At 33.4% G+C, this 13,266-nt stretch overlaps 1 protein-coding gene across 1 annotated transcript; it reads right to left on the reverse strand.

The window, feature by feature from the left end:
• Positions 1-5,472: 5,472 nt before the first annotated feature.
• LOC111025409 (uncharacterized) lies at positions 5,473-8,382 on the reverse strand. Its single transcript, XM_088124625.1, has 3 exons — positions 7,946-8,382; positions 7,390-7,848; positions 5,473-5,854 (listed from the first exon to the last, which is right to left on the reverse strand). Exons 1-3 carry the CDS (start codon positions 8,355-8,357, stop codon positions 5,838-5,840), a joined length of 888 nt encoding a protein of 295 aa, XP_087980751.1. The 5' UTR covers positions 8,358-8,382; the 3' UTR covers positions 5,473-5,837.
• Between the last annotated feature and the right edge of the window lie 4,884 nt (positions 8,383-13,266).

Consider the following 13,266-nt stretch of genomic DNA (forward strand, 5'->3'; position numbering starts at 1 on the left):
CATCTTTAAAACAAGCATTGTAGACATTGGATGCAATAAAGCTTTGATTGCAAGAAAGTATACAACACTTGGTCGGGGGGAGGTTTGATGACTACTTGGTCCCCCTTAAGGTACATTATAAGGCATTTTTGGTGTGGAAGGTGTAGACGTCCTAAGTGGCGAGGAGTCACTCGGTGGCCTACAGGGCCCGTGTGAACTCCGATTGGCTTGAAATTTGGCGTGCTTACATATCTTACTAATACACACCTAGTTCCAAAGCCGTTCGGCCAAATTCCACCTACAACCCCAAAAACCCGATACAAGAAAATTACACTAGAAAGCTTTAAAGACATGAAAGGAAAGCGAGTGGTGAGGATGGTTTGGACATGCGGCCATGGGTAACACACCCTGGACAAGCATGCCCACAACACAACGCACGTGTATTTTACTAGTCTATTAAAAGGTGAGGATTTTGGAAGAATATTTTAGACTATACCTTTCTTCAATTTATAAATTTCCAAAACATGTCATATAAAATTAATGCTAAATAGTAAATAAATTCTTTAATTATCAATAATAAATAGTAAGTTAATTTATCAATTAGGACAATTATATGAAATTTAAAAAGTTTGAATACTTAAATTTTTTTTTTAAGTACAGATTAAAAGGTTGTTATTTAATTTATCAACAACTATAGTCTACTATGTATTACAAAATTTTTATATATTTATATACTATATAAATATTTGAAGACTATTTTATCCCTTGTCAAATTTTAAATTTACAAAATACGTCATTAACAGTTATAATTATTCATAAGTAGTAAATTAATAAATGAGTTAATAACAATAATAAATACACTAGATGTAAAGATTTTTCCTTTACTTTTAATTAATATTATAATTTTATAAGTTATGAAATTCAAAAAGTTTTTTAATTTTTTTTCAACATCTACTATAAAATGATGTTTTCTTCCTCCACTGACATTTGAACTTCATTATTTTTTATTATTAGTCTCTCAATCAATTGCTCTCAAGGTCTCTTTAAACTTTAAATTGAAGTAGTTCAAAACATACGTGACACACCTTTAAGTTGCATGAGATTGGTCAAATCTATATCTCAAATCTAGTTTGAGATGATACAATTTCATTTTGATGTAGTTTAACAAAGATGCTTATTTTCCAAGGTGGGACAAATTCTATTTTAACAAATTTGTATATATCTAGAATTTTTGTTTCTTGTTTCGGTTTTTTTTTACCTGTTATATTTTCATTATTTTTTATAATTAATATTATTTTTATTTTTGAATATTTGTGTTTACTTTGAAATTTATTAATTCAATGTTCTAGAGATTCAAATTTTGTAATAAATTCAACATATTTTAAAATTATTTTATCTTATTTCCTAATAACAATAATATAAATATATAATTATAAATATTTTTAAAGTAAGTCACCTAATATTTGAGATGAATAATAGATAAAAAGTATTTAATACAAAATGAAATATTCCCTCCTTTTTTATCGTAAGAGTCTATTATAATTTTTAATAAATCTTCATAAATTTTATAATATTACAGTGTTATTTGAATGAAAGTTTAAAAATTAATTTTAATTATGAATAAAATAAAATTGTATAATATTCTATTAATATATTATTTATATTTAATGTTAAAAATTATTCTAATAATTATAAAAATGATTATGTAATTAAATATAAATCCGTGAATTACATATGTGGTAACTAATTAGTATTTAAAAAATGTTCAAAATCTAGTGACTCTTCTCAAATTATCCTTCCTTTCTTCTGCTGTTTTTTTTTTCTCTCTGGTTTTTGAATAATTTCATTTAAGTTAATTAATTTAGACACCTCAAAGTCACATGGATGAATAATTTTAAATATACAGTAATTTTGACTTTAATAAATTACATGATAAAATAAAAAATTAAAAAAACTAACGCCATGTTGAGTTAAAGAATGACAATGAATCGGAATAAAAATCAATCGGAATGAGAATGTTGTTCATTTAATGTTGTTTACAAAAAATTTTCTAAAATCGAAATTATAATTCCTTTGATATTGTTTGTTAAATCTGTGTACATTATTGTGTTAAATTTTTTTAATTATAATAATAGTAGCTTTTAATTTAGTTTATTACCACATCATTGATAGTAAATGTTTGTTAGTATTATGATTTATTTAAAATGAATAATTAAAATAAAATATATCAACTAAATTTTTTTTTAAGGATAACAACCATTATTTCATATAAAATATCATTAAATTTATTATGATAGCCTTTAATAGTAATGAATTCTAATTTAAAAAATTTATTGATATTAATTAGTAATAATAAAGTAAATTTAAATATAAATATAAATTTTATAATATGTTATAATAAAACTAATGGTATAAATTTTTATTAGAAGAAAAATTATTAGTAGCATCATTATATGGCGACATGTCTATGTGTCAACCCCTTCTACGTTTCGACGGGAGGAAAATATTGTTTTTCCCTTCCATTCAAGATATCATGATATATTGAAAATCAACTCGAAATCTTGGAACGTCGAGTCGAGGTTTTATTCTTCAAGACCAAATGTTGAAACGACTGTTGGATACTGAGTGAAATCAGCGATTGGAAAGCCATGCGACACTACCTCTAAATGAGACATGCCGATTCCCAATCCACACAATGACAATTTAAATGGAGGTATCTTCACCATTATATAAATAAAAATATATATAAATTTTATGTGGGACCATACAATTGGAGGCAAAATTACTCTACCCATCTCACTTTCTCTCTCTTGATTTTTTTATTAATTATCTCTTGATTTAACGTTTTTTTTTACAATATATGGAGTGAGGATCAAATTCACAGCTTGATTTGAGATATATGTTTTAGGTTGTGTTGATTTGATCTTACCTTCTCTATTCTATTTAATATTATTATACATGATTATTTATTTTACTTTTTCTCATTTATATTTATCTCTTTAACGTTATTTATTCTCATTTTCCATTTTCCATTTTCATTTCTAGACTTTGTCTCCCTCCAAACTAAATTTCTTCTTTCTTTTTCATTTTATAGAAGATTTGAATTTTAACTATTTGCACTTCACCATTTAAATTATGTATAACTTTTCTATCTATTTTTCATTTTTCTCAGTACTTTTTTTTTCTATTCCGTTCTAATCATTTTTTATCGTTTTCATTTTTCTTTGCATAAAAAATTTGGGTATATTCATCTCCATAGGAAAAAGTAAACCGCTAAGTATCTTATGTTGAACTCTTTACATTTTTTAAATTCACATTTTTTGTAAATACATTCCTGACATATTTTTTAACCTACAAAAATATATTATTCATGTTTTATTACTTGATATTTGTAAGTCTATTAAAAAAATAATAACAATGAAAAAGGAAAATAAATTAAGAAATTTAGTTTGGAGAGAGAAAATTTTAAGAAATGAAAATTGAGAATGAGATAAATAAATTAGAAAAAAATAACATATAATAATATTTAATATGAGAGATGATTCGCTGATCAAGGGAGAGAGTGAGAAACTTATATAAAACTACTTTACACCTAACACAATTTAGATTGATGCAGCATGAGAAACTTATACATAGGGAGACTAGAAATTTTCCCGAGATTACTCCTTTTAGATTACTAAGTTTACTATTTTTCCAATTCCTACAATTTGGTAAACATCATTAAAGAAAATCAAAAAATTAATTTTATGACCTAAATTTTTATAGTATAGGTAGGAGTAACGATTTGAACTCACGACATTTTAGTCAGTGATAGATATCTTAGTCGGTTAAGTAGATTAACATTAAAAAAAAAAATGAAGTCTGGGAAAGCTAGGACAAAACAAAAGACAAATAATTATCTTTTAAATCACCCCTCCTTGAAATTTCCATTCTTAAGATAAACCCTGCACAACTTTAGTAATATATTTTTCTAATGACATCTCAATTTCTAGAATAAAGGTGACAGGATTTTTACAACTTCTCTCTCTACGTTTGGAAAAAAGAAATGCATCAACCTAGAGATCTTTAGAGGGCGTCTGTTTTTTCTTTTTTTTTTTGGGAGATGTAAAATTTTAGATCTTTTCGTAAAAATATTTATAAGAATATTCGAGAATATTTACATGATCAACATTCATTTATTTTGTAGGATTTATTTTTAAAAATATTTTAAATTTAATTAATGTTCTAAAAATATTATTACGAATATTCATATAATTTATACATTTATTCAATATAATTTACTTTTAGATTTTTTAAAATGATTTAATATTTTAATTTTTTTTATTAATGGCATATATACTAATTTTTATATATTATTAAGTATAATTCTTAATAAGAGTTTTTTTAAGTAATTAATATTAGATATAAATTCATTTTCAACTTAAATATTTTTCAAAAAATACAATTATATAATTAATGTTATTTAAGATAAAATTTATTTATTATATTATCAAATTGTACTCTTTCAAAAATTAAAATATCAAATATAAACTGGCCGTTAAAAAAATGTTGTTTCAAAATTATTGGATTTAAGATAATAAATATGTATTCGTAATAATTCAATCTAAATATTAAAAATAAATAGAGATATTATATAATTTACTTAAAATTTATTTTATATGTAAATGTAAAATATAAATATACTTAATTACATAAAACTATTTGTTAAACAATAAGTACATTAGTTTATTTAAAGTTAAAATACTGTACTTTCAACTTTGATTAATTTTAGTTCTAATATTTAAAAGTGTTCATTTCTATACCTTTAACTTTGGTTTATTTTAAATTCATATACTTAGATCATTTTAGTTCCTCTTTGCAAAATCTTGACACAAATTTTACACATAACAAAAACTCTTTAATATAGAGTAACATTTTAAAAAATATATTGATTATAACGTCGTGGTGAAGCTGTGATAGAAAAAATGAGATTAAAAAATAAAATTAGGGGACTAAAAACTCTTGATAAGTACAAAGACTTAGAATGAACATTTTGAAATTACAAGAACTAAAATAAACCAAAGTTGAAAGTATAGGAACCAAAACAAACATTTTGAAAGTACATGGATCAAAATGACCAAACTTGAAAGTACAAAGGACAAAATTAGTATTTTAATATTTATTTAAATATAAAATTAAAAATAAAAGTAAAAAAAATTGATAAAAAAAATATATGAAAAAAAATGTAGAGTAAAAAACGTAAACAGGGATTGTCTTCCCATGAAAATCACAGAAACCCATGTTTCAAAGGGATCTAAAACAAGTAAGATGCCTCCCGTATGGGCATTATAAGATACCCAGACATTTTGAGATACTCGTGTATCCTACATTCCCACAAAACAAACATGAGAATACAAATATCCGTCTCATGACACGAACCTTCAACAAACGAGGGCGAGGCTCGATATTTAAAAGTAAAAAATTCTTGAAAAAAAAAAGCAAAAAGATGACATGGAAAAAAGGGAAACATGTTTCTGAGAACCTTGACAGCTAAATACTTTCTATAATCAATACAAGTTACCTGAAAGGTATGGCCTCTGAGATACCAAGACGAGGAAATGAGATGGAGCCAGTCTCTACCTCTTACATTTCCCCACCATATTCTTAAACCCTCCACAACCCAACAATTTGATCCCTTCAATTAACAGAAACAATATCAACAGGATCCAGTATGAAATATACTATTAAAAAACACATCTTCACCGTCGAGCTGAGACGAAAGCCACCCGGGCGATGCAGTGCCAAGGAAACTAGAGCTGCCCGCCCCCCTAACCGCAGTAAACAGTAATCGCTTATTTCAACTGTCATCATCTTCCTCTTCACATTACTTTCCAAGCTGCAGCCACAAAAGTAAATGGGAAAATTAGGTTGAACAGTACAAACTGTATCGATTTTTCCATACGAAAAGCAGGAACAAAAGACGAACTAGTTGCTGATTAAGAGGAGCTACACGTAAAGGGAAGAATCGTCGAGGGGGTTGGCAGATCTTCCTAGTCCTATCACTCTACAAATGCTGAAATGGAAGATGTTTAATATGGTGAACAGAATGAGAAAATGCAGCACCGGAACTTCAGGATTCTACTTGTGAAATAAATTATCTAGTTCGAGTAAAGATTTGTAACAGAAGGTTTTTGCAGAAAATAGGGAAGTCCCATTGCTAACTTCACTAATACTGCCTAATAATCGACACCGAGCATCCGAGATTGAGCAAGTGAATCTTTGACAGTGGTTAAAAGTCACTTTTTGAAACTTTCTTTAGTATCTTTTAGCAAGACTTTTTGTGAAATTATGAAAAGCTACAACCCAGCTTTATAAAGTTACAAAGATGGCAACCAGACTCCATTTAGGAGCATAAACAGTCCCCAAATTTCTGAAAGAAGAACCTATGTTCAGGTTTCTATTGGTATCAGCTTCTTTATTGATCCATCCTGACATTACCTAGAGATTCTATACCAATAGGCTCATGGGTATGGTATATGTCATTGGATCTCGCCGAACCATTCGTCATAATGACTCGATGAGAAAAATCAGTTGCATTCTTTTAACATTAGTTCAAACTAAAGAAAGCAACTCAAAAAATCCCTTATTAGACGTTGCAAAGCATAAAAGATGGAACGTAATGTGCAAGAGCCTATTGTGAATATTGAAGTAAATAGACTTACTGTAAAAGTTCAGAGACCAAACTTATAATTTAACAAAAACTTTTATCCATATCGAACCTTCGTTGCCTCCTAAAGTGGCTTCATAGCGGGTGTAGCCTCGCGAGAGTGGACCATAAACATAATGCAAGAAGAGGGACCCTCGATATCCCGATTATTAAAGAAGAAAAGGAAAAAAGTTGAGTTATTTCGTCTATATAGTCGTGTCGTGCACTTCAATGCTAATATGAAAGAGACAATTCTGCAAAAAATCAACCATGACCTAGCCCTCAAGAGAAGACAAAATTTGTTTCCATTTTGAGATTGTACCGTTTGAATTAAAGACATTGTTAGGGAGCTTTCTTCTCTGTTTGAGAAGAAAAATCCTTGTTACCCAAACGCCCTGTTCTTCAGAATAATGAAATCATCATGTTTTACCTTCTGAAATTAGGCAAAAAAGCCATCCCATCATTGTTCTTGACAAAAGAGTTCTAAAAGAAAATTACTTGCTACAAAATATGCCCAGAGAGTCAGAGCCGTGTGGATAAGTTGCTTAGAACAGAGCATATCACTCGCTATGTCTATGATTACTGTCACTCAATAATCGAACAAGATTTTACTTCGAAGAATTCAAAATTGATGATTATGGCAATAACGAATTCTCATTCCACAATAAAATCACATCAAAGATTAAGTAAGATTCATGAGAAACTCATCAGAAGAGCCACCGTACCTGAAATGTCCTTTCTCGGCGTGGGTGGAGCCGTCGCGTAGCAGAAAATCGATCGTCCGATCATGGTGATGCTCGATACAACGGCGGCGACGTAGAAAAACATCACCAACCCAATAACCCAGGGCATCATCATGAAGCCGATGAAGAACGTAACCGATCCACAGAGCATCAGAGCCAGAGAAATCCCGAGAAGGAGCGACGCGAACCCCGCCGGAGTTATCTGCGCCGGAATCGGCCGTCTTGATTGCGACACGGACACCACCGCCGGCGAGTGATCGGAAAAATGGACCGACGACGGAGGCGGTCGGATAATATTCATAACAAGAGCAGAAAGCTCGTAGAAAACACTCGATTCCCGATCTCTTTGCTGCCGCCGCACCATAATTCTTCGCTCAGAACACAAGAAAGCGAGGAAACAAAAAAAATCCCAAATCTCCAAATCCCGAAAAGGGGAGAATCCTATCAACGTCGTGAGAGAAGACCCAGAAACGCTTTTAGAAAAGGCGATGAAAATGGATAAAAACTACGAAACCATATGAATCAGCGGGTGGGGTACCGCGATTGGAGAGATCGAAGCCCGTCAACAGCAAGTGGATGATGGATAAGAGCAGAAGTTTTTGTTTGTTTGAGGAGAAACTGGTTGAACCCACAAAGGAAAAACTAAAAGAAAACCCAATTGGAACTTGGAACTTGAAGACGAAACTGAACCCCCGTTTTGGGTTACTTTGTTTCACTTTTCTTCTCCTCTCTAGATAGAAAAGGGGGTTTGGGGATTTGATTGATTGAGATAAATATGAAGCGAAAGCGGAGGGTGAAAGGGAAGAAATGGTTAGAGTTACACGTAATGAAGACGCGTGAACAAGACGCGATTTGTGAGTCGGCAGCGACGGCGGTGGATAACGTCGGAGTTTGGGCCTTATCTTCATCGGATAACAATGCCTTTTGCCTCGGCGTTGTTTATGCGGCATTTGGTCCGAGTTTTTCTTCTCCTTTCTCTCCGAGTCGGGGTTCTCGAGAAAGTGATGGGAATTCTGTTGGGATTAAATTATAAAAAAATTCTAATTTTTCAACGTTTCAAAAATACCCTTTCCGTAAATATCGGTTAATATTTTAAATAAAAGATTAACCTGGTAGATATGAACCAACGTTAAAATTTTAACTTAAATAATTAGCTCCCACTAGTAAATTTGATGTTTAATGACGATAAAAAAAATGTTCACTGGATAAAAATAATGACGAATAATACATTTAAAAGTTAAATTTATTATAATAACAACTAATTTTTCTAGACAAATTTTCACATATAAAAGATCTTCATCGTTCAGGCCCTTAATTTCGTGGACACGTCATCATTAAATTTAATAAAAAGGAAAGGATGTGGGGAGAATTAGTTTGGACCAAGACTGAACCGGGCGTCCATCATGTAGAATTCGTCTCAAATTTCCATCCAGGTGGTGTGCAAACAGTTTCCCCCACTAAGTGCGTGGTTTCTCATTTTCATGAAAAATAAACCGCATAATTCAAATGGGAGGCTCCTTCTCATTCCAACGGTTACTTTTTTATCCACTATAAATATCAGTTGAACTAAGACGACGATAAGCAAAAACAGATTAATTTTTACTTGTCAATTATCATTTAGCATAAAGACTAACAAATTCGTCAGAATGCTAACTTGTTCTTGCAGATTTCCTTATCTTGGAGTGTTCTCAAGGATTTATCGTGACTATCAATATTTTTCGGTACAAATAGTCACATTCGTTCAAATATTAACGAAGGTTTATTCAAAATGTATTTTTCAATTCAAAACATATTTTTGAAAAATCTATAACAGGTCAAGGGTAATAATTAAATCATTAAATTGTGAGTATTTTTGAAATGTCAAGAAGTTCGGTTTTTTTTTTCTAATTCAATTATTTCTTTTTTCTTCTTTAATTTTAATTTTAAGCCCACTTTGCTGACCAGAATAATTGGAATGATAATGGCTCAAAATTAAAGTCGAGAATATTATCTCTCTGACATGGTTTATTGTAAACGTTTTGGAGTCAATCAAAACATATTAATATTTTTGTTTGAAGCACTAATATTGTTTAGTAAAATAATCTATATAACAATTACCGATTTTTTTTAAATAAATATTTTTTAAAAAACAAATGACACAAATAATATAATGTATGTTTGAAAGTATTTTCAAAAGTAGGGTAGTGAAATCGCAACCATTGAATGCGATTTCAGGTAAATTGCATTCAATGACTACGATTTCAGATGAAATCACAATTTTGAACGTGAGTTAAGCCGAAATCGAACCGAAGATGAAGATTTTATGGAAGTCACAGTCATTCACCGTGACTTTGGTGTGACATGACTTCAAGGAAGCCACGTCTTGGGATAGTAATCGCATAATTTTTGTCTACTATAGACACTACTTTGTCAAGTAATATTAGGATAAGAATTGTTTAATAGTGGTTATAATGTTCATTATTAACTCTCCTCTCACTCGTTCAAGATCCACCTCATCTATGTCATGTTAGCACCTAAATCATATTCATTGTATGCCATTTTTTATTTTGACCAGCACATAACCTCTTTTTGTCATGAATGTATAACTTAATTTTGTAATTTTTTTAATTTATATTAAATTGATTTTGTTATTACTTTTAAACCTATATTATTTTTTAATTTATTTTTTAAATTACATTATTCTTAAACTTTCTCCACCAATTACTTGAATATGTTTGGAGCTAATTGCAAATATATCAACAAAAGTATGTTAATATTTCTTAAACTATAAATATTGATTTGTTTTATTGATAGCAAATATTTTTTATTTTTTATTTTTAATACAAAAACACGTGGAATGAAGTCGTAAACATTTTGGTAACATTTTATAATAAAATCTCATCTAATAAAAGTTGTATAATTTTTTACTAAAAACCTATAAATAGCATAAAAGACTCTTTTTTTATTTCATATTATAAAAATAACAACTAATTATTTACAACTTATTTTAAAAAATACTAGACTTTTATTCCGTCCACATAGTAGAGCACCTCGAGAAAATTTCTACTCGTACGGTCTTCCATTAATTTTACATCATGTTTTGTTTTTAGAGAATTTTACGTCACGTTAATCTATATTATTATAGAAATAAAGTATATAAATAAAATGGGTCATACGAGATTTTACTTACGGGAATGATAGAAACAATGTGATCCATGGGAACCCGATTTTTGACGTTGAAACGAAATGCGAATGGATAAGTTCTTATGCCCGGAATTATTTGCTGCTCAAGCCGTTTGTTCCTCTCGGACCATTCCAACACCCTGTTCCAATAAGAACCATCGATCTAGACGCCCCCATCTAGAAGTCACCTTAAGCTAAATGTTGATGTTGTGTGCCGACAAGCTCCGACTGAGCTGTTTTTCTTTCTTCGTGATTCATCTGGATGTTTAACAACAACAAAATCGGTGTTTATTCCTCAACCTTTATCGCCTCTCCTTGCTGAAATGAGAGGAATTTTGGAAAGTTCGAAATTTGTCCGTTCATTGAATTGCTCCCGTCTATAGGTTTAATCTGACTCCCTTCAAACAATCTGACTCTGACTAATTAGAGGTAAAATCGTTACTCTCGGAGATGAACTAAATTGGTTGACGGGGGTGACTATCTCCGTACCTCGCTCAAACGTTTGCAAAATTGAGAGTTTTTTCTTTGGCCAAGAATGCTTGGTTTTCTTCTTTCCCAACGTGGCTTTGAAGGGAGATTTCCTTCAATTGTTGCCCATATGGCACAATTTTAATACACATATCCATTTCACCAAAAAAAAAAAAAAAAGTCATTTATAATATTATCTTAATTCTTTAAATTACTTGGCATAAAATTTTTTTTTTTTAATTACTTCTTTCTTCCTATTATTTATACTTTCAAGATACCACTTATTTATGCAAAGATGTGCACAACAGTGTGTTCCTGGTTGTAGCTCGAACCCGACCTTCGGACCGACCTGAACACTTGGGCGGACCTGCACAAAAAGGTGAGCACTCCGACGATCAAGTCAGTATAGGTCGGATTCCAAGTCTAGTTCGAAGCCAGAAATCATCGTACCTGATCGGGGAGTGAGGTCCCCTACTTATGGGTGGTGGTCCCGCTAATCTAGCGACTGTTACATTTGGTAATCTCGGGACCGTCAGTTACATCCGGTAATCTCGGGACAGACGGTTACGCCCGATAATCACGCCGCAGACAGTTGCGCATCTCGGCCCATATCGAGCTCCCCGGTGGGTCGGACCTGAGCCAGGCTCACCTCGGCCCTCACACTTGGCATTTGTCGGCGTTGGTGGCGGCCATCTCGGCCTTCCGAGCTGGGCATGATTCATGAGTCATCTTGGAGCACCAATAGGGGTCTTCCACGTGTCCCGAGTATTCCCTTCCCCAAACATTGGCCCCCTCTCTGTCTGGTCCGATCTCGACCTGGCAGAGAAGTTCATTCGACTTGCTTTGGACACGTGGCGACTTCCTATTCGTGGGGAAATACAGCCGTCGCGGAAGATTTATCGTCGGAATATTCAAATATTCCGACGCTTCGGATCTCAGAGAGGATCTCAGCCGCTCGTTGATTACACGTGTACGGTGGGGAAGTTCTTCCGACGGGCTATAAATGCCCCCAATCCTTCAGATCATACCTTACGTTCCTTGAATTCTTGGAGTTCGATCTGAATGCAGCTCGAACCCTTGGTAGGTCGGTCTCTTCCCTCACTCTTTCGAACATAATTGTCATGTCGTCCTCTATTAGCAGCAACCTAGGATCCGATTTAGCTCGTAGGTTAGAGTCCGAGCTCGAGGAGATAGAACACTTTAGAATCTCCGATGATGGGGAGGATAGCGATGCCTCCACTTCAGGTCAGGGTTTGGAATACCCTTCTAGGATACCTGAGCACTACCTCGGATCCCTTCGTAGGGGGTTCGCTATTCCTGAGAACATCCTCCTCAGGCTTCCGAAGGAGGGGGAGAGAACTGACCATCCTCCAGAGGGATGGGTCACTCTCTACTTCAAAATGTTTGAGTACGGCCTCAGACTTCCCCTTCACCATTTTGTCCAAGAATTTCTCTTCCGGACTGGGTTGGCTCCGGCTCAAGTGGCCCCCAATGGGTGGGGTGTCATTTTCGCTTTGGCCATCCTCTTTTGGCTTCGAGCTCGGGATAGTGAGGAGGCCGAGCTGTTGGACGTAGACCAGCTCCTCGCGTGCTTCGAGGCGAAAATGATAGCTAAGAAGCCTGGTCGGTTCTATATGTGCGCAAGGAAAGGCGCAGGCGGTATAGTTAAGGGGCCGACCTCCATCAAGGGATGGGTGAGGAAGTGGTTCTACGCTTTGGGGGAATGACTCGCAAAGGACGAGTCAGGTTGTTCCTTCTTTGACGTCCCCACTAGGTTTGGGAACCTAGGTACGGAGTAGTTCTTACTTTTCGTAATTTTCTTCTGTCATTCAGGTCTAACTCGGATTTTGTCTTCGTGCAGTTTCAATCCGACCAGTCCCCGAGCTTACGCAGGCCTCCTTCGATACTCTGAAATACTACAAGGAGCGCTTTCCGAGGGGTAGGAAGGTCGGAACCCTGGTGACTGACGAACTGCTGCTTGAGTCCGGGCTGCTAGATTACAACCCTGCAGTTCGTTCCATCGAATCCTCAAGGCCGAACTCTGAACTTGGTATGCCGAACTTGCCTTCCCCCTTTTTCCTCTAACCTTGTGTTGACCCTTGTTTTTATCTTGTAGCCATGGTTTGCGGATTTGCAAGCGGCGTGAAGCGCAAGTCTAAGGGCCGAGCCCATGCTCTTGAGGCTGCCCAGAGTTCGAAACCGCCCACCCCTGCCGTGGTAGGGCCTGCC

The sequence above is a fragment of the Momordica charantia genome (assembly GCF_013281855.1).
Source record: "Momordica charantia cultivar OHB3-1 chromosome 5 unlocalized genomic scaffold, Mcharantia_2.0 BLBB01000005.1, whole genome shotgun sequence".
Lineage (NCBI taxonomy): Eukaryota > Viridiplantae > Streptophyta > Magnoliopsida > Cucurbitales > Cucurbitaceae > Momordica > Momordica charantia.